Consider the following 21,396-nt stretch of genomic DNA (forward strand, 5'->3'; position numbering starts at 1 on the left):
ATTGAAAAAATACTATAAATCGTCGTTTAATTTTGTGATTTAAGAGTTCCTTATAATGAAATATCAAATCAGACATCTAGAAAATAGTTTTGGAAATCATTTACTCACCCACGTCATTCCAAACCTGTAAGATCAACCTTCTTCTGGAGAACATCAAATATATTATATGATTTTATAACAGAAGTCCATAGCAGTTACCAAAACTGTTTGGTATCTTGTTTTGTGTTCTTTAACAAAGAACAAAGAAAGTCATACAGGTTTGTGACAACATAGAGGGGAGTAAATTGTGATTTTCATCTTTGGGTGAATCAAAAATTATTCAAATAACTTTACAAGGAAGTTGCACTGTGTGTGTAAACACTCACTGAACTACCACACACAAACACACGCACAATATTTTCAAGGCCATCCGACTTTATTCATCAACTATAACCTGATTTTATTGTATAGATTATGTGACTTATCAAAGTGCTGAATGAACTGCAAACACAGTATATCAATACATCAAATGGAGTCATTCATCAAGGAAAACTGAGGTAATTTTCAAATTAATATTATTTCTAGGACTGTCAAATATAATATTCTCAGTTATTATGACCTATTGATTTAATCGAAACCAAACAAGCAAAGTGAAATCACTGTCTGGATATCAACAGACAAAGTACATTAAGTCACAATAAAAACACAAAAAGAAAGCAAACGTGACTCTTGCTCTCGAGACACCAGCTACTCCGTTTTATAAAAAAGAGAGAACGATCAACAAACTCTGACGTATAATTTTCATAAAAACCAATTGGAAAGAAACAAACATTCAAAGCAAGAATGCACAAGGAGTACTAAAATTAAGATCTTGACATTTCCTAACTGTATCTGTGACGGCTTGTTTGACAAACCGCTTCATCTGAATGAGACCACTGCAGTCCCATGGACTGAATAAGATCCTGTATGAAGTCAAAACAAAAACCGGCCCAAAAAGATAAAAGCCCAAACCACCATTAGATGACTGAAGAGAAAAGATGCCTTTAATGTCTCTGGTTCGTATAAATGTCTCAGTCCTGAGGGCTTGGAAAAGGCATTGCAGATCTCAGTCCAGTCCTCTGTGCTCAGCAGAAGCTGTTTTTTTTTTTTTAGTGAGGTCCAGATGGTCCTCAGAAGAAGTCTCCTTATACAGCTGTGCTCTTGGTGCCAATGTACGGTCGCGCAAACTCCACAAAATCGTCAATAAGTACTGGCCATGCTCCTAAAAAAAAAAAAAAAACAGAAAACGTCAGAAGTACGAATGCAAACTTCATTTTTAAATTTACTCGCAAAATTAAAACAAGCACTAAGTCTAATGCTTTGACATCATATATATATATATATATATATATATATATATATATATATATATATATAAACAAACTCACATATATCTACTCAGTGCTGCTTGAAAGTTTGCAAACAGTTTTAGAAATTTCTGTATAAATGTGACCTAAAAGTAGACAAATAGAACCCAATCAAACAAATGGGACAAAAATATTTTCGTTGTTATTTATTTATTGAGAAAAATTATCCAGTTTCCCATATTGGTGTGTTGCAAAAGTATGTGTATCTCTAGGATTCGCTGTTAATTTGAAGGTGAAGTTAGAGTCCATGACTATCAGGTTTCAGTGTCTGCAGTTTCATTTAAAGAACTGGAATCAATCAAAGTTTAATCAAGTCTGTGGAAGTGTACCATGGCACGAACAAAACAGATCTCTGGAGACCTCAGAAAAAGAATTGCTGTTGCTCTTAAGGCTGTTAAAGGCCACAATGCCATCTCTAAAGTGTGTGGACTACAAACCCACACTCAGAAAGATTGTGTACAAATGGAGGAAATTCAAGACTATCGTAACCCTCCCCAGTAGTGGTTAACCAACAAAGATCCCTCTAAAAGCAAGATGTGTAATAATCTGCGAGGGTGCAAAGGAACCCTGGGTAACTTCTGAGTAACTAAAAGCCTCTCACATTGGCTAAAGATAATGTTCATGATTCCACATTCAGGAGAACACTTGAGCATCCATGGTGTTCATGGCAGAGTTACAAGGAGAAAGCCACTGCTCTCCAAAAAGAACATTGGAGCCAGTCTGCAGTTTGCTAAAGATCATGTGGACGAGGCTGCTGGAGAAAGGTTTTGTTGACAGATGAGACCAAAATAAGACTTTTTGTTTTAAATGAGTAGCGTTATATTTGGAGAAAAGAGCACACTATATTCCAGCATAAGAACCTTATCCCATCTGTGAAACATGGAGGTGGTAGTATCATGGTTTGGGCCTGTTTTGCTTCATCTTGGCCAGGATGGCTTGCCAGCATTGATGGAATGAGGAATTTTAAACTATACAAGCAAGTTCTAAAGTAAAAGGTCAGGACATCTGTCCAAGAACTGAGTCTCAAGAGAAAGTGGGCAACGCAGCAAGACAACAACCCCAAGCACACAAGAAGAACGCTAATGTTTTGGAATGACTGAGTCAAAGTCCGGACCTTAATCCAATTGAAATGTTGTGGAAGGAGCAGAAGCAAGCAGCTCATAGGAAAAAAACCCACCAACATCACAGAGTTGAATTGTTTCTTCACTGAGGAATGGGCTAAAATGTGTGCAGGACTGAACAGCAGTTACTAGAAACTTTCCCTGCAGTTATTGCTGCATTAAGGGTGTCACACCAGATACTGAAAGCAAAGATTCACATACTTTTCCAACAGATATGTGATAATGTTTCTCAATAAATGACAAAGAAAATATTTCTGACTTATTTGTTTGATTGGTTCTATTCGTTAACTTTCAGGACTTAAGCAAAACTGCTCATGTTTTGGGTCATGTTTATGCAGAAATACAGAAAACTGTAAAGGGTTCACAAACATTCAAGCAGCACTATACTATTTCTGCTGTGACATTCAGATGGGTCAGAACTTGGCGTAAAGAACATGAAAGCATGGATCCATCCTGCCTTGTCTCAACGGTTCAGGCTGCTGCTGGTGGTATAATGGTGTGGGGGATATTTTCTTGGCATACTTTGGGCCCCTTAGTACCAACTGAGCATCGTTTCAATGCCACAGCCTGAGTATTATTGCTGACCATGTCCATCCCTTTATAACTACACTGTACCCAGCATGTATTTCCAGCAAGATAATGCACCATGTCACAAAGCTCAAATCATCTCAAACTGGTTTCTTGAACATGACAATTCAGGAGTTCACTTTACTCAAATAAAGTTCTGCAGGCAAAAGGTGGTCCAACCCGGTACTAGCAAGGTGTACCAAATAAAGTGACCAGTGAGTGTATATAAACTGGTAAAAGATGAATTAAGTGAAAGTAGTTCAAACTAACCTTCCTCATCGTAGTTTGACATATCGTCTGTGATCATCGTGCTGAAATCTAACAAGAGGTTCCATGTGTCTTTGGGAATGGATCGCTTATGATGCTCCTGTAATGCATAAGCAAAAGCAAACAAAACATTTTCATCCAGTTTTACAGTGATTAAACATTACTTTTGCCAGTTAAGACTGGATTACGCTACACAACTTTTTGCCCCAATTGTCAGTCTGGAAACATCAGTGATAATTGTCAAAAACCAGAGACAGTCTGCAGATTTAGTGTAGCCAGAGTAGCCAGATTTCACTGTGTTTCATGGGCACAGACTCTTTTTTTAGCATCACACTATGAATCCATCCAAACATTTTTGTTATTTTGAGCCTATTCTGTAACACATTAAAATAGTCATGCATCGTCTAGCAACAAAGTGCATGTTTCAGTGTTGTGTTTTTTAGGGCAGCACTATCTGTTTTTCAGTTTGGTGATGCTAGATGAGTATAGATTTAAAAAAACATATTCAGGTTAAAAGTCAGATCAATAAAAAACGTAAAGCCATGAACAGAACAATACTCACCAATAAAAATTTGTTCCATAGATCTAGAAATTTAAAACGCCCAGCCAATATTAAATTCCAGTATGCAATTGCCATTTCTAGGTCTAGAGAAAAACAAAACAATAAAACTGAAAAAACACTAGTTAACTATAAATAAAAATTAAAGGAACAAATGAGGATGAACCCAACACATGCCTAAGCCCTTCTGTCCTGGATTCTTAGCAAAGTTGAATGTGAACTGATAGAAGTCTTTAAATTTCCCTTGGTCCTTCAACTCTTGCTCCATCCTGGGTAGCTGTGCTTTGAGTTTCTCTATACTGTCACACCTTAACAAAACAAAGGCAAAGATGTTTATTTTTAAGCATGTAAGTCCCTGGATGAGGGGAAAAGATGATTCAGGGAGATCAAATGTGATTAAAAAAAAAAATGTTTTACCCTTGCTCAGCCATTCCTTCCATAAATTCTTGTTTGGAGAACTCGCATTGTGTTGCTGCCCGAAACTTCCAAGCTATTAGCAGAACACTTACACTGGCTGGATCAAGTCCCAAATCATCGCAGAACTGTTGGATTCCATCTATACCAATCTTGTTATCATCTTGAGGGTCTGTAAATGAATACAATACAAGACATTTTCTCAAAGAAAAGTTAAACAAAGCATGGTTTAGTGTGTTTGTAATAAAACTATTTTCTAACACACAAAACACTATTTTAAAAGTAATGATATGCTGCTCAATCCTTACCTCTGTACCGATTGTAAAGCTGTTCTAACTTCTTCCGGTCTAGTGTTCCCTTTAGGTTATGTATGTAAAGGTCGGGATTTTGGAAAAAGTTGTCTGTAGCAACGTCTAGTTTCCAATCATTCTGTGACAAACAATTCAATGCGGTTTTCTCATTTGACTGGGTAAAGATCATGAACTGGCGAACTTTATCCTTCTGAGAGGATTTCAGCTTGTTCTGTAAAAGGGAAAAAGCATAAAGTCACATTCACGTAGTAAGATACTGTATAATACAGCAGCATGTCCTTGTATATAGACCCAGTCTGTGTTAAGAATCTGTCTCTCAATGGCATATTGACACCAAATGGCATATCCTTCAATGTAATCTTATTTTTAATGACTAGTCATAGAAATAATTTATCTGCTCTATACTAGCAAGTATGAATATAAGTTACATACCACGAAGACGTCATACATAACGAACGCTTGTCTACTGAACTGCCTTTCAGCAGCATTTGACACTGTTTGCACAAGGTTTTGTAACCGATAAACAAACAAATAATCCTATACTGTGGCCCATTAGTCCAGCTTCTCATTTGCAGAATAAACTTGACAGCCCTGCTGTCCAACAGCTTTGACCTCGCTAGCTTCAAAGCTACCTGCTCTGTATAGATGTCTGACATCAATTCATCAATAAACCCACTCTCCTGCTGGGTAGATTTAAAGGAATGTCGACGTCAAAACAGCCTAATATCTAAACGTGATTCGTCGTAGCGCGTCATGGGTATTTTGAGACTGCAACACACATTAGTAAAATAATTGTTTTGTTGTTGTTTTTACACATTTACCATGTTTGTGATTTCCAGACTCCCTCTTCCGCTATCCCTCTCTGCCCTGCACCTACTTCCGCTCATGCGCAGTGACACTTGTACGGCACTCAGTAGGCTATGCTCACATACGAAATACTTTTATTTATTTATGTTTGTATTTATTTATGAACAGCAATCTGTAAGAGGTAAATCTAGCGTCCACTTGTGTAAAAAGGAATTGTAATATTATATTAAAATGAATAAGCTGAATATTTGAAATATGCTCTATGACCTCTACTGAACTGAACTACTGAACTGAATCTATCCGTCCGTCCCTGTCTGTCCCTGTCTGTCTGTCTGTCTGTCTGTCTGTCTGTCTGTCTGTCTATCTATCTATCTATCTATCTATCTATCTATCTATCTGTCTGTCTATATGTCTGTTCATCTATCTATCTATCTATCTATCTGTCCGTCCGTCCGTCCGTCCGTCCATCCCTGTCTGTCTGTCTATCTATCTATCTATCTGTCCGTCCGTCCGTCCGTCCGTCCGTCCATCCCTGTCTGTCTGTCTGTCTGTCTATCTATCTATCTATCTATCTATCTATCTATCTATCTATCTATCTATCTATCTATCTATCTATCTATCTGTCTGTCTATATGTCTGTTCATCTATCTATCTATCTATCCGTCCGTCCGTCCGTCCATCCCTGTCTGTCTGTCTGTCTATCTATCTATCTATCTATCTGTCTGTCTATATGTCTGTTCATCTATCTATCTATCTATCTATCTCTATCTTTCTTTCTGTCTGTCTGTCTGTCTGTCTGTCTGTCCGTCCATCCATCCATCTCTGTCTGTCTGTCTGTCTATATATCTATCTATCTCTGTCTATCTATCTATCTATCTATCTATCTATCTATCTATCTATCTATCTATCTATCTATCTGTCCGTTCGTCCGTCCGTCCGTCCGTCCATCCCTTTCTGTCTGTCTGTCTGTCTGTCTGTCTGTCTGTCTATCTATCTATCTATCTATCTATCTATCTATCTATCTATCTATCTATCTATCTATCTATCTATCTATCTATCTATCTATCTGTCTGTCTATATGTCTGTTCATCTATCTATCTATCTATCTATCTATCTATCTATCTCTATCTTTCTGTCTGTCTGTCTGTCTGTCTGTCTGTTTGTCTGTCTATCCATCTAACATCTCTTCAACATCAATTCAAATGAGCTTTATTAGCATGTATAAAATTTCACAATGTTGCCAAATATGTAGGCCTATTATACAAACATTCTGGTGAATAAAAAATAAAACAGAATGCAAATGAATAAATAAATCTACACACATTTCCATCTCATCATAATTTAAAAAAAATAAAGTAAATGAATACAGACGGAAAATGGAAAAAAGGGATCATCATTTGTCCCTCGTTTGATGGCAGGAGGATATATACTGTGCCACCAGGTGAATAAACTTCTCTTTCTCTCCTAGAATATAACATAGTTTTGCTGCTGATAGTTTTTCTATATCGCTCGCTTACACTAGAGCTATTTGTTTGAAATAGGCATTTCTGATGTTATATGTGCTGCACTGATTGAGGACCTCTGTGGCTCCGTCAGTGGCTCTCCAGCTCTGTGTCGAGCTGTCTGTGCTCACTCATATTTCATCAGCAGCTTTATCTGAGGTCTTTAATACTGCTCTGATATGGTGCAGATTTTACATGGTGTTTCTGATGGAAAAGTATTATAAATGACAGTTTTTCTCAGGCACTTTGGTACATTTCTCAGATCAGAATTGAAATTCTCAAAACTACCTGTTCATTTCTCACATCATTGTGTCACATGTGCACATCAAAAAAAGCAGTTTCTCATTTCTTTGAACAAGTTGCAAATGCTTTGGTACATCCATGCAAATGATTATGTGCAACTCTCTGTTGTTTCCTACATTATCAGTTGCTAAAGTCATGTTGCTCAAAGTGTATTATATAGTTTTCTGTGCAATAGTCTAACCCCTCAAAACATCTAGTCTTTAGTTCATCGTAGAAATCATTAAATGCAAAATGGTTAATCTAGTTGTCATAAACTGCCAAGCACACTTTTTTTTTTTTTTTTTTTTTTTTTACAAATTATTATTAGACTTTTTGTCAATTTGGCATGAATTGTGTAAGTGAATATTTACTAATGAAGAGAATGTAGATGATAAACCAATGATAAACCATTTCTCTAAAATAGCTCAAAGGTTCATCTCATGAATCTTCAGTTGGAAAGCTCTGTATAGACAGAGGATAACACAAGAGTTACATATTCTGACAAATAACTTATTTTCATCTTGTGCCCATATTTCCTTTTCTATATCACAATGACATTGTAAAGGTTTTTTTTTTTTTGGTCAGACCACTAGTAAAAGTTTACAGTAACTGGGAATTCAATCCAGTCTCTTTCAGTAAATATTACACATACAGTAATGTGTAAATGTGTACTTTTGAAATGATTATATGACATACATACGAATTTGGCATACTGTTCAATACAGTAACTGTCTTCCAAAATGTCTGTCTTCCAAAAATGCCATAGATTACATCAGAACATCGCTCCAGAGTACACTGTTATATTGACAACATGACTAAACAATTTGACTGTCTTATCCGTACACAATGACTCAAGGACTTGTCATTGTGATGGCACTGACATGTTCATTGACACAGATATTTACTTTTGAGAGATGAACTAAGGATTTTGAGTAAGAGACTGGCTTTTGCAGGAGATCCATGGTGTTTTGCTATTTGTACAAATTGTTTTGAGAAATGCCCTTACTGTTTTGCTAATTGTGAGTTTGATTCGAGAAATGTACCAAAGCGACTGAGAAAAACTGTGACACAATTTTAAAAGTTAAAATCAATATAAGTTGATTAATACTTTTTTTTTACTTTATAATATTTAAATAACTAGGTATTACTCTTTGTAATGCTTTCATACAAATACAAATAATTATAGTCTATAATTAAATACAAATAAATAAATAAATCTAAGATAAATAAGGCTCTCAACCTCTATCACTAAAAGGAATAATTCACACAAAAACTTTTAATTATTAGCCATACAATATTTTTAGTCATCATTCACTTCCTTTGCAGTGTTTCATACAGTTAAAGTGAATTGTTTGTTTGTTTTTTTGTGTTACACGGTGAAAGAAAGCCATTCATGTTTAGAATAACATGAAGGTGAATAAATTAAAACCTACATTTTAAGGCGAACTGTAACTTTAAGCGAGTCCCATTTTAAGGCCAGAACTGTGGAGACCCCGTAGCGACGCCACTACTCCCTATCAATGGTGCAATATCCTTGCGCTTCCTCATATAGTCCCATACAATCTTGGACATAATAAAGATAAAGACAGCTAAAATTGATACGTATTTAGCTCGCACTGCGTTGCTTGTCGCGAACGATTAAACATCAATCGCGTGTAGCTGCTTTAGCGTTTATAAAGTTTTACTCTAAATGAAGAAAAAGAAGTTCCGCGTAGATAAAATCGCCGGAGATTGACATGTTCTTCCTTTCCGAGTGAATGCCGAAGTCGCGAACGGACCATGTCTACCGGTTCTGCTGATTACAACAGGTAAACTCTTTTAGACACGTAACCTTCATTTGCTTTGTCAAATACTGTTCTTAAATGTGTATCTTGTCGAACGAGAGAGGCGTTGGGCTAATTATATCGCCGGTGTTTTGTATTTTGTCGTGGTGCAGACCGTGCGGCTAACTAACGCCTGTTATGCTTACATGTGTATCTCACGTACTCCGCGCTCATATGCGTCTGTGACTAAATTGCCTATTTTAATACTTTTTTGTGTTTTAGTGCCGACATTAGGGATCGAAATGATGACTATTTAGTCTTCGCGCCCACCCTGAAATCTAACTCGTGGCCTCCATGCTTGAGGCCTTTACATTCACACCGTGTTCACTGCCTTTTAATCATTGCAGTTGTATTTCATAAATACGTAGTTGTCTTTTTATGATTTATTTTGCCATTTCTGTATCGGGAGCTAAATAATTGGGAGAATTCTGGGTTAGAGGACCGCTTTTAGCACATCAAACGTGACGAGGTGATTCTAATGTAACAAGTCGGACCAAATATGGGCGTGGGCTTTAATGTAGACCCTGACTTGGTTCTTTTCACTGATTACAACCTGTTATTTGCTAAAATGGCTATTTACTGCTGTCATTGTTAACGGTAGTCATAGTCCACGTGGCATTTTTGGAACGTGCACTCGCTTGCACGCGCGTTTCCTGAAGGTTCTGTTCTGGAAACGCGAGTGCACATTCCGAAAAAGACACGTGGACGACCGTTAACAATCAATATAACTTATGTTTCAGAGACTACTTGAACTACAAGTTTATACTGTTTTACTTATATTTATTTTAAGCTCACGAGATCGAGACCATGGGGGGCCTGAAGGAATGGAGCCTGATGGAGTCATCGAGGTCTGTATCCTAATGAAGCCTGGAAGGGTTATTTAATGGTTCTAGTAAATGGGAGTTAATTTAGATTTTTCACATTACTTGGTAAGAATGTGTCCGTTATGCATGAATTGCAGCTCATGTGTCACTTATAAACCAAGCAACTTTGTTGGTGAGCATGGGAAATGTGTTAAACACGTAAAACCTGTGTGATTACAAAGATTCCTGTAAAACCCACTGGATTTTAACAAGCAAGAATAAATGAGCGCACGTTTACATGTTGCGGTCTGAATTATGGTAGTTTTAAATTTCCTAGTTGGAAATGGGGCATGAATGGTCTCAAGTCATGGTGTCTGGGAAACTTGGGGATAATTTTGAGAGTTGAGGGAGTGATATGACCGAAATATGTCTTGGTAACTATCACAATATATATTTTTTTAATTTAAGGTCTTTTGACGTCAACCTTTTGATACCATAGAAATGTTATACTTGTCACAAGTGTCAGTATCACAAACTAATACTAGCCTTGGTGTAAAGAAACAAAACTCAAGCTTGCTGAACATGTTAACAATCAGTGATTTAAATAAGAAACAATATAAAGCAGTAACATTATTTTCCCCTGGAAATAAGCAAAAATTAAACTCAGCCTTTATGTCTCGAGTCTCCTTCACCTTCAAACAGCTAGTGGGTCAGGCTTGTTGATTTTCAGATTCAAATTGGACCAATTTACATTTTATGTGTGCAAAATAATGACCGGTCTTTTAAAAGAAAATTAGATTCTTGTTCTTTCCGACTACAAACACTTGAATGCATTGACTACGAATTCAGAAGTTGGAAGATTGAGAACCTGTGAAGAGAACTATCAGGGCTTTTGCTGCCATTTAAAACTTGACCAATTGATATGCCCCAATTTAGAACAAAGGTGTTTATTGAAAATTCTAATTACAATATTAGTGCTTTTCACGTGTACTCATTGTGATTTCGAAGGCGGCATATTACTCCGTCCCATCAGCTTACAATAAGGATATTGTCTCTGCTTTGTGAGCTGCATGTATTAAGTGAGATCTCATACGCATGATTTTACAGAGCAACTGGAACGAGATTACAGACAATTTTGATGACATGAACCTGAAGGAAACTCTCCTTCGTGGAATTTATGCTTATGGTTTTGAGAAACCCTCGGCAATCCAGCAGAGAGCTATAATCCCTTGCATAAAAGGTACAAAAGTTGTTACATTTTAATATTCGCTTGATATGCTTTTTCAGTAAAGACTTTGTATGCAACTTGCCTAATGTAGGCTATATTTAAAGTGTGGATCTCTTCTCCTTTTAAACTGATGGCGATGTGTTATGCATTAGTGTGAATTGCTCTTTCATTTGTCCATAGGATATGACGTTATCGCTCAGGCCCAGTCAGGCACTGGTAAAACAGCCACATTTGCCATTTCCATTCTGCAGCAGTTGGAGATTGAGCAGAAAGAGACTCAGGCTCTGGTCCTGGCACCAACCCGAGAGCTGGCTCAGCAGGTATGCTGTACCTGAGGTCACCATAAACTTAGTGTCTCAGACCAAGGCGGCATATTCTGGCAGTAGCCCGATTCAAGGTACTCTTTCGCTGTTCTTCCTGCTCCCTCAGACATTAAATGTGGATGTAATTTTCATCTGTATAATTTTTTTTTTCAGCAGGAAGTAATTATTTTGTGCTTCAGCCAGAATAACTTGCTGTATGTGGCTGGAAATTAGACTTTAGTTAATGGTTTGGTTGTTGGACTGCCAGGTGAATTCCATGGGTTGATTGTAGACAAACTGACCTTTTTCACTTGGTCAAACCGGTCCAATATTTGGCTTTATTAGTGCATGTTGACCATCAAACAGCATTACTTGAGGAAATGAAGCGTTCCTTAAATTTTTATTTTTCTTCTCTCTCTGCTCTCTAGATTCAGAAGGTTATCCTGGCCTTAGGTGACTACATGGGCGCTTCATGCCATGCCTGCATTGGAGGCACCAACGTGCGGAACGAAATGCAAAAACTTCAAGCGGAGGCTCCACACATAGTCGTTGGCACGCCAGGCCGTGTCTTTGACATGCTGAACAGGAGATACCTGTGTAAGTAGTGAATGCAAATAAATTGTACTAAAACAGGCATGCCCAGTTGGGATGCAGTATGATGTGATGGTATCATCTTTCGGGACTGACCTGTTTATGGAGACATTTACAACCTAACTGATCATACATTTGACTCATGTTTTAACTGTTTATTAAGGGTTTGAATTGCACTAAATTATGTTTTTACTAACAGCTCCCAAATGGATCAAGATGTTTGTTCTTGATGAGGCTGATGAAATGCTGAGTCGTGGGTTCAAGGATCAAATCTATGAAATTTTCCAGAAGTTAAGCACAAACATCCAAGTAAGTCCATTTCTTGATGCCAGACTCTCAATGGAGGTGTCTTCCGCTCAAAAGAACTGTGCTAAAATTGCAGATTCCAGGTTCTCCTGGTTTATGCAATAATGCTAGCAGAGTATCACGTGGAAGAAGAGCAATAGCCCTGCACCGGAAATGAAACTGAGTCGGACCTCTTTCTTAATGTCCAGTGGCTTATGTTTCAAGGTCCAGAGCAACAATACATTTTCAACTGGAAGAAATCTTGAATGCCATATAAGGGGAAAAACTGTGGCTTAAAAAAAAAACTAACTTGGGCTAAGTTAGCCAGACTTTTGACTTGTCGTTGAAGCAAGACGTGACCAATCAAATGCTTTAGTTTCAGCTACGCTGCTAAAATCTTCCCCATTACCAGTTATTAAATGCAGAGTCCGTCACTAGTGTTTTCAGAATTGACCCAGTAGTGTTCACGTTCTAATAGTGTGTTTTGTTGCCAGGTTGTGCTGCTTTCAGCCACAATGCCTGCTGATGTGCTGGAGGTGACCACAAAATTCATGCGTGAACCTGTTCGCATCCTGGTGAAAAAGGAGGAGCTGACTCTGGAGGGTATTAAGCAGTTTTACATCAATGTAGAGCGAGAGGTGAGGCACTGGTTGTCTCTTTTAGTGTCTCGTGTCCCTTCTTTTAAAAGCGCCATACTAAAATCACCAGCTCAAGGCCTTCTGGTCTTGCTCTGGTGTTCATGCTAGTACTGGTTAATCTTAAAGAAGGTAGAGCAAAAGCACACGGTCGGAAATGAGTCTAGGAAGGACCTCTTTCTTAATGTCCGGTGTCCAAGGTCTCAAGATTTTGTGCCATACATATTATGAAATCGGGATGTTGATGTAGGCGGACACCTTGTGGTGATTCTCTGCTAATGCTAATTTATAACTTATGCTGTAGGAGTGGAAGTTGGACACGCTGTGTGACCTCTATGAGACCCTTACAATCACCCAGGCTGTGATCTTCTTGAACACGAGAAGAAAGGTTGACTGGCTGACTGAGAAGATGCATGCCAGAGATTTCACGGTGTCTGCTCTGGTAAGTTGATGTACGTACATGTTAATGGATGAAACATGAGAAATGGTTTAATCATTAATGATAGGCCAGGTATTGACGTGAGAGCTTGCACATCAGGTTTAATGCTGGATGAAGTATGAAATGATGGTCTACCATCTTTCGGGACTGACCTCTTTTATGGAGAGATTTGTTTCTAAACATTACTGATCATACTTGTCCAGAGTTTCCAAACTAACGTGACATTTGTGATGACTTGCATTGGTTAAAGAAATTTTTATTTTTATTTTTTTTAGCATGGAGACATGGATCAGAAGGAGCGAGACATAATCATGAGAGAGTTCAGGTCTGGCTCTAGCAGAGTGCTCATAACCACAGATTTACTGGTGAGTAGGGCTTCTGTTTTTAGAGTTTCTAAAAGCATTGGGACAAAGGGCCATAAAACTAAGATAAATATTAGTGGTTTGAAGTGGTAAGAAGATTCAGCACATTACTTGTATGAAAAAATTGACAGATTTTGAACATTTTAAATTTTCTAGAATTCTGAGAAAACTATTGTATACTAGTAATATCCATGGAAAAGTTAATAGTCTGTCCAGAATCTGTCTAAATTATTACAAATGGCTTAAGTTTTATAGCCTGGACATTAAATGGCTCGTAGAGGGCTTGGTGTTAAGGGACAACTATCAAAAAAGTTGAGCATATTTAGCATTACTGACCCTGAGATCGCTGTTCCTCAGGCTCGTGGGATTGATGTGCAACAAGTTTCACTTGTCATCAACTATGACTTGCCAACAAATCGGGAGAATTATATTCATAGGTGAGTAACATTTTTCAGGTGTTGACAGTGTCTGCATTCAGTGATACATTTTTAATGTTGATCGTTCTAATTGTCATTTCTCAGGATTGGCCGTGGAGGTCGGTTTGGTAGAAAAGGTGTAGCCATCAACTTCGTTACTGAAGAAGACAAAAGGATTCTTCGAGACATCGAAACATTTTACAACACAACTGTTGAGGAGATGCCCATGAATGTCGCTGACCTGATTTAAACTTTGGAGTTTTAATGCAGGGATAGCCGTTGAATGATCACTTCCATTTGCGCTTATTTTATTGGAAGGAAAAAAACCTACACTCCTCAATGCTGGCTGCGGATCTGACCTACAAATTCAATACGTGACGTTGACTCTCTGTGTGGACGGTTGTAGACTCCAACCAAATCAGTATTTACTGGAGGTGGTGTTTACAAAACATGGGTTCTTTACATGTATTCTTTTTCAGGTATTTTTTCTCTAGTATGTTCATAATGTACGTGTTGGATGTTCTTCATCGTTTAGTAATTTACTTGTGGACTAAAAGATATAAGTGCTGTATTAAGTCTGCCAATTATGTTATGCTAACATATGTGTGCAGTATAACTTTGTTGACATCACCTATTTAGTAATAAATATAAAGGCACTTTTTATTTTTGTGGAATGTATACTTTAAATGTATATTATCAAGTACTTTTGTGAAGTCCTCTTCAAAGGTGGGTCTTAACACATTAACTATGTTCCATGTAGTGTTTGGCCCATTTCACAATAAAGAGGCGGATTATTCTGTTAATGAATTGTTGTCCAGTGTTTTTTGAACTAGGAGTAACTACTGAATTTTCTTTTTGTATGTGTGTGTGTATATATATTCATTAAATCGTTCATTTGTAAAAAAAATTATTTAAATGAACGATTTAATGAGTGTATTTATATATATATATATATATATATATATATATTTTTTTTTTTTTATAAATGAATGATTTAATGAATTGAACACACACTCCGACTTCCTTTTGCCGACTTTCTCAAGACCATTATCCAAATTTAATGGTTTTAAGATTCATACGCTTGTCAGCCACAACTTGTTTTGGAAAAATCCTAATGGGGTTTTGTTGAGGGGACCAGGGGTGAGTTTTCCAAAAGCATTAAGTTAACTATAGTTGCAAGTTCCACTGAACTCTTACTGGTAACGATGAATCTTGTGACCGTAGTTGCTTTTGGGAAACGCACCCCAGGGTGATCAACTTCCAGGTTGGCATTCAAAAATATATCCTCACTGCAGCATTTATTTAGTAGAGGGTTCCTACATACTATTGGCCATGTAATGTATAGGTGCATAATGTATAGGACAATAATCATATTAAACTTTACTGTTGAGCACATGTGAAATACAAATCTGCCGAATTTTATGTGTGGCTACAGAGGACGTATCCTAAGCCTTAAAGAGACCAGTAAAGCAAACCTAGTACACTAAAAGAACAACAGCCAAATTTTATACCTGTCTTATAAGGTGAATATGTCAAAGACAGGCTGAAATTAATTAAATAGAAGTATTCTGGACAGGACATATTTAATCTGCTTCTATAAAGAAAGTACACATGAAAACTGTAGCACTGATATGTTAAAAGACACTGGTGTTGAAGTTGACAGTGGCATGATAGAAGAATGTTTTTGGATCAGTATTATGACATTGCTAATCTTTATTTCAAAATCAATCAAAATAGTATGTAGGTTTGTAAAGGGCTACTATTTCAAAGCACTATGAAACAAAGAAAAGTGTAACCTAGACTACAAAGTTACTCTAGTAATCTGAGAGGTCTTTTCAATTTTAATAACTGTTGTATTAAAAAAAAAGCTGCCTTACACGGGTAAGAGTTTGACAGGAATGGTACACATAGGAGCCTCACTTTTGCAACCGTGCAGTAGAGCCTCCAAATTAGTCCTGAGGGTATCTGACCAACTTCAGCTTCTGTTACAAGCTTCCACATTTCTCAAATGTCTTTGACGTGTCCATGAGAAGTCATCATCTGGTTGTAGATACAAGGGTGATTAGGAGCTTTTCCCTCTCTTGAAAAGAACACATGGTCCTTGGGAGCGATTCCTAGTACAGTGGCGCAGATCCCGAGGAAGACATCATCGATACAAAAGGAAGCGTTTAAGGTGATGTTTGATAGATTTTGGTAGCCACATCTCTGGAGAGGACATACCCAGATCCAGGGGTGTAATCTGGGTAAGACAACCACGGGTACAAGTCTTTGGACACGTAGTACTTGCTCTGTTTCGGATGGGTGGTGAAGACTTCCTATTCACAGGTCCTTGGCATTACTGTGGCCAGTCCCTTGCAAGAAGTTAATTAAGTTGGGAATGTGAACAAAGACCTCTTCATCTGCAGACATGAGAAATTGGGCACGGTGGCAGTAGGTTTCTTTCCAGCCAAGCTGCAAAAGTAGCTTCAGAGTAAGATTGTGGAAGGTGTCCATGAAGTCCTGCTGGATGAGGTCGTGATATGTTTGGTCCTCAAACAGCAGCTGCATCTTAAGTAGTCTTCTTTGCTCTGGTTCAGGATGGAGGCCAAGAGCAAACAACACCCTTACAGTAGCACCCAGCTCCCTTTCAATGTATGCCTCATTTCCCCAAGTAGAGCAAATGGCTTGTCTTCTCTCAAAGTTCCCAGAGGAGCTTTTCACAAAGAGCAGGAACAGAACGTCCTTTTCACCACACTTCCCCTCGTGGTTTATTAGGTATCTGCAATTTTGTACTTGATAGAGTCTTCGGGATTGACTCTAAAGCTTGCGTTAATGAATGTAAAGCTATTGAGAAGGTAGTGCTACGAGAAAGACATTACATGGGTTACTAGGTTATTTTTCAATCTGTTCCCAGTACACCATGAGCATTAAAGTACTAAAGCATATTATTATTAGCCGTAGTTGGTATTTTTTTTAATCTAGGCATTATGAAAAATATCATGGCTCCTCTGAACTTTGGCTACTGTTGCAAATCATAAGATTCCTGACTCATTTAGTCACAGCAGCCTTCATATCGTGTCCAAGTCTGGGTTCCAATATAAAACGAGAAAACAGTCCGGTACAGTGCTTGTTCAGCTGCCATTGATGTTGAAGCCATTGTCAAGACAAAAGGCCAGTGAGGTGCTTCCACGGTGATTGTCAAAGTCTGAAAGAGAAACGTACATGACAACTTCAGTGGACTTACAAGAATGACCAGTAAGTGAGGAGATAAGAGACCAGGAAATCAATCAAAAATGAAGATGCCTGACATTAAGGTAACCTGGCAAAACACAACTTAGTTAAATTTAATTATTAAATTGATAATAGGTTCAGGCAAGCAAAGTTAGTTTTGATAAAAAGTCCAGCATCATTTGTTTGGTGTTGCTACTTGGTTTGATGTGTTTATAAATGCAAATAAAATGCATTTTAATTATGTAAGTGTCCATATACTTTTTGTGGCCAATGTGGCTTAGTGTTATGAGCCTGGCTCTTTCTATCCTTTTCCGCCCTCTTCTGGCCACCGGCCTTTTAGTCTACTCAATCATTCACTCTCCTCTTCCCAGCTGCTCTCTATCTTCTCCTGCTTTACTCTAAGTACAACACACCTGTCCCCTTTTCCCCCTGAGTACGTTTGCTACTTCTCCCCTCTCTTCCTCCTGTCTCTTTGTTAGATTGTTCGTTAACCACTGATGAAGTCCTGTCCTGTATTTGTCGTGGTTTCATCTAGCAGCTAGTATTTTTTGTTTGCTCTTACCAATGTTCTGCTCTGTATCAGTGCTGCACTGGATAGAACTACTGCTGTGCTTCTTCTGTGTACGCTCCTGTGAGACCAGAGGCCTGCCACCATCTGTGCCTGAGCTTCCTCATGAACTCTGCCTAAGTTTGTTTTCAAGAAGAATTCTCCGTTGCTGATTACTGGCCTTAGTTTTCGTTGTGATTTTTTTGTCAAGAAGATTTCAGTTTTTTACCCTACTGGTGGCTGCCTCATTTACCTTTTATTAAAGAATCTATTGACTGTCATTTCGCTTTTGGGTCCTCTCTCACACCTTATCAGTACAATCTGACCAGGATGGACCCAGCGAATGAGACATCCCTTCAAGTTGCTGTCGAGCATCAAGGTGCTTTGCGGGGCAGGCATGAAGAGGAGTTGACTGTAACGAGATGCGTGGTGGAGTCTTTGGCTGAGCAAGTGTCTGATCTCGCCACACAGCTGCATCATTTTCGTCATGAGTCCTCCTCATCAGCTCAAATGCCCGTCTCTCCTGAACCTAGAATTAATAATCCACCTTGTTACTCGGGTGAGCCTACCCAGTGTCGTTCATTTTTGGCACAATGTGAAATTATTTTTTCTCTTCAACCCTTGACTTACGCCAGGGACCGTGCCAAGGTCGCCTTTGTGATTTCTCTCCTCACCGGATGTGCTTGTCAGTGTGGAGCAGTCAGCTGGGATTCGGAGGCAGACTTTCTGGATCAAGGAGGAGATGATTCGTGTGTTCGATCGCTCCGCACAGGGAGCTGAGGCCTCTTGCTTGCTCTCATCTCTTCACCAGGGCAGACGTTCTGCCGCGGATTTCTCTATAGAGTTTCGCACTCTTGCTGCAACCTGCGGCTGGAACGAGCCGGCACTGGTGGCCCATTTCCTGGAAGGGCTCAACGCAGAGGTCAAGGATGAGATCCTCGCCAGGGAGGTCCCCAGTCTTCTCAATCCATTCATCGACCTCGCCATCCGAGTGGAGAAGCATTTCCACCTGCGACAACGGGTGAGGTATACTGAAACTGTTTCTTTCTCTCCGCCCCATCCTCTTCTCCATCTTCTTCAGTTGCAGAAGCTGCTCCAGAACCCATGCAGCTGGGGGGCTTACGTATCTCTCCGGAGGAAAGAGAACGGAGAATTTGCACCGCCTCTGACTCTACTGTGGTTCCGACTAGCATTTTGTGTCATAGTGTCAAGTAAAAGCCAACGCTAGCCAGTAATGGGAGGGGTACTGGCGAGCACTACTCTGGTCCCTTCTCACAAGACCAACACTACCATACTACTACCATGATTGACTCTGGGGCCGAGGGAGATTTTTATCGACAAAGCCTGGGCCCGCAAGCAAGGTATTCCTCTCATTGACCTAAAGGAGGCCACTCGCCTTTTTGCCCTAGATGGTAGTTCCCTTCTCAAGGTCTGCCGAGAGACTGTTCCATTGTCTCTCACGGTCTCTGGAAACCATTGTGAGACTACTTCCTTTTTAATTTTCAGTTCTCCTTTTTCTCCCATAGTGCTAGGACACCCCTGGTTAGTTCAGCATAATCCCCACATTAACTGGTCTAAGGGTACTATTCTGTCATAGAACCTGTCGTGTCATGTTATGTCTTGTCTCTGCCATCCCTCCTGTTTCTTCTGTTTCTGTGTTTCAGGAGGAGCCAGGTGATTTGTCTGGGGTGCCGGAGATGTATCACGATCTGCAAGCGGTTTTCAGTCGTTCCCGAGCCACTTCTCTCCCTCCCCATCGCCCTTATGATTGTAGCATCAATCTCCTTCCCGGTACTACGCCACCACGTGGTAGACTGTATTCTCTGTCGATTCCTGAGTGCGAAGCTCTTGAGAATTATCTCTCAGAAGCTCTTAATGTGGGTAACATTGTTCCCTCCTCCTCTCCTGCCGGCGCAGGTTTCTTCTTTGTGAAAAAGAAGGACGGGTCCTTGCATCCCTGTATTGATAATCGGGGGCTCAATGACATTACGGTAAAGAATAAATATCCTTTGCCGCTTATGTCATCCGCTTTTGCGATCTTGCAGGATGCCAAGTTTTTCACAAATTTAGACTTGTGCAATGCTTACCATTTGGTGCGCATAAAGGAGGGTGACGAGTGGAAGACCGCGTTCAATACTCCTCTCGGGCACTTTGAATACCGGGTTCTACCTTTCGGACTCGTAAACGCTCCCGCCGTCTTTCAGGCACTTATAAACGACGTTCTTCGTGATATGCTGAATATCTTCATTCGTATTCGTTTACCTAGACGACATTCTGATTTTTTTCACCCTCTCTTCAGGTTCATATAACTGGGCTAATAGTAAACACTGTTCCTCTGTCCAGTTTGGCTTTCTCGCCCTCCTTGGTTTTGATTCCATGTTTGATACATTAAAACCAACATTCAAACTGCCACTTAAATAGGACAGCAATCACTGTAGTTGGAAAGAGTGGAAGAATTTTTATTATTCTAAGCCAATCAAATACCTTAAAGGAAATTAAAAGCATGGTAAATAAAAAAAGGATTTAGACACATATAGTGTGTGTGTGTGTGTGTGTGAGAGAGAGAGAGAAATAGGAAAACAACCAATCACAGTCTTCAAAAGATTGTGTCATACATAGCAACGGGGTCAACCCCGCCTCCTCACTAAGATGAACGTTTTTGTCTTTTCCTTACTCAGAGCTGCTCTCAGATCTGCCCCGAATTGCTCTTAAGCTAAGACTCCAACATAAAAGTTTTTAAGCTAAATTAAGAGTTTTCTGAGAGAATTCTTAGAATCTTTATGAATATGGGCCCAGATGAATACTGGTGAACACTTGATTACTCTATGTTGTTATGTGATGTTAAAATTATTCATGTTCAACGAGTTAACAGTTCTTAGCATTGTGAGAGTTTCAGAGGTACCTTATTATTTAGGAAACCTTAGAATGGTTCTGGCTGTGTGTGATATTACATTGTCTTGTGCGAAACTACCAAAAAGTACTAAACTACTACATTTATTTTGAGTAAAACATGATATTACACTATTGATATCTTGGTTAAGCCAAGTGTTTGTTGGATACTCAGTGCTCTGACGTATCTCTCTTGTCCAAATGTATCCTGGGCCCGTATTCATAAAGATTCTAAGAATCCTCTCAGAAAACTTAATTTAGCTTAAAAACTTTTACGTTGGAGTCTTAGCTTAAGAGCGATTCGGGATCGATCTGAGAGCAACTCTGAGTAAGGAAAAGACAAAAACTTGCATCTTAGTGAGGAGGCGGGGTTGACCCCATTGCTATGTATGACACAATCTTTTGAAGACTGTGATTGGTTGGTTGTCCAAGAAGGAAAAAAAAGAGTGATTTTAAGTATAGGGTCTATTCTAATTCTCACTTTGAATTTACATGCCTATTTTTTCCTATTTGACCGTTCTCTCTCTCTCTCTCTCTCTCTCTTACACACACACACACATTATTTGTGTGTATATAAATATTTTTTTTTATTTACCATGCTTTTAATTTCCTATAAGGTATTTGATTGGCTTAAAATGATAAAAATTGTTT

General features: G+C 38.9%; 2 protein-coding genes, 4 non-coding genes and 1 pseudogene across 7 annotated transcripts; 5 read left to right on the forward strand and 2 right to left on the reverse strand.

The window, feature by feature from the left end:
- Positions 1-396: 396 nt before the first annotated feature.
- Positions 397-5,593, reverse strand: dcun1d1 (DCN1, defective in cullin neddylation 1, domain containing 1 (S. cerevisiae)). Of its 2 annotated transcripts, none has more exons than XM_052549706.1 (7): positions 5,446-5,593; positions 4,622-4,835; positions 4,317-4,485; positions 4,077-4,207; positions 3,903-3,985; positions 3,344-3,440; positions 397-1,240 (listed from the first exon to the last, which is right to left on the reverse strand). In XM_052549706.1, the coding sequence occupies exons 1-7, from the start codon at positions 5,509-5,511 to the stop codon at positions 1,164-1,166; spliced, it is 837 nt and encodes a 278-aa protein (XP_052405666.1). In that variant the 5' UTR covers positions 5,512-5,593; the 3' UTR covers positions 397-1,163. The 2 variants fall into 2 exon arrangements, with proteins under 2 accessions (XP_052405666.1, XP_052405667.1); XM_052549707.1 differs by lacking the exon at positions 5,446-5,593 and adding an exon at positions 5,057-5,424.
- Positions 5,594-8,919: 3,326 nt separating this feature from the next.
- LOC127951426 (eukaryotic initiation factor 4A-II) lies at positions 8,920-14,902 on the forward strand. Its single transcript, XM_052549308.1, has 11 exons — positions 8,920-9,023; positions 9,829-9,886; positions 10,949-11,081; positions 11,250-11,389; positions 11,800-11,968; positions 12,162-12,271; positions 12,742-12,885; positions 13,187-13,324; positions 13,597-13,686; positions 14,041-14,120; positions 14,205-14,902. The coding sequence occupies exons 1-11, from the start codon at positions 8,995-8,997 to the stop codon at positions 14,347-14,349; spliced, it is 1,236 nt and encodes a 411-aa protein (XP_052405268.1). The 5' UTR covers positions 8,920-8,994; the 3' UTR covers positions 14,350-14,902.
- On the forward strand, positions 12,025-12,095 carry LOC127951727 (small nucleolar RNA SNORD2). Its single transcript, XR_008152727.1, has one exon. It is a non-coding gene; the product is annotated as a small nucleolar RNA SNORD2 (small nucleolar RNA).
- On the forward strand, positions 12,311-12,488 carry LOC127951721 (small nucleolar RNA SNORA81). The gene has a single exon (XR_008152721.1). It is a non-coding gene; the product is annotated as a small nucleolar RNA SNORA81 (small nucleolar RNA).
- Positions 12,921-13,106, forward strand: LOC127951722 (small nucleolar RNA SNORA81). Its single transcript, XR_008152722.1, has one exon. It is a non-coding gene; the product is annotated as a small nucleolar RNA SNORA81 (small nucleolar RNA).
- Positions 13,438-13,516, forward strand: LOC127951726 (small nucleolar RNA SNORD2). The gene has a single exon (XR_008152726.1). It is a non-coding gene; the product is annotated as a small nucleolar RNA SNORD2 (small nucleolar RNA).
- Positions 14,903-15,574: 672 nt separating the features above from the next.
- Positions 15,575-18,336, reverse strand: LOC127951418 (lactosylceramide 1,3-N-acetyl-beta-D-glucosaminyltransferase B-like; annotated as a pseudogene).
- Positions 18,337-21,396: the final 3,060 nt, after the last annotated feature.

Source organism: Carassius gibelio, chromosome B2 (genome assembly GCF_023724105.1).
Source record: "Carassius gibelio isolate Cgi1373 ecotype wild population from Czech Republic chromosome B2, carGib1.2-hapl.c, whole genome shotgun sequence".
NCBI classification, from domain to species: Eukaryota; Metazoa; Chordata; class Actinopteri; order Cypriniformes; family Cyprinidae; genus Carassius; species Carassius gibelio.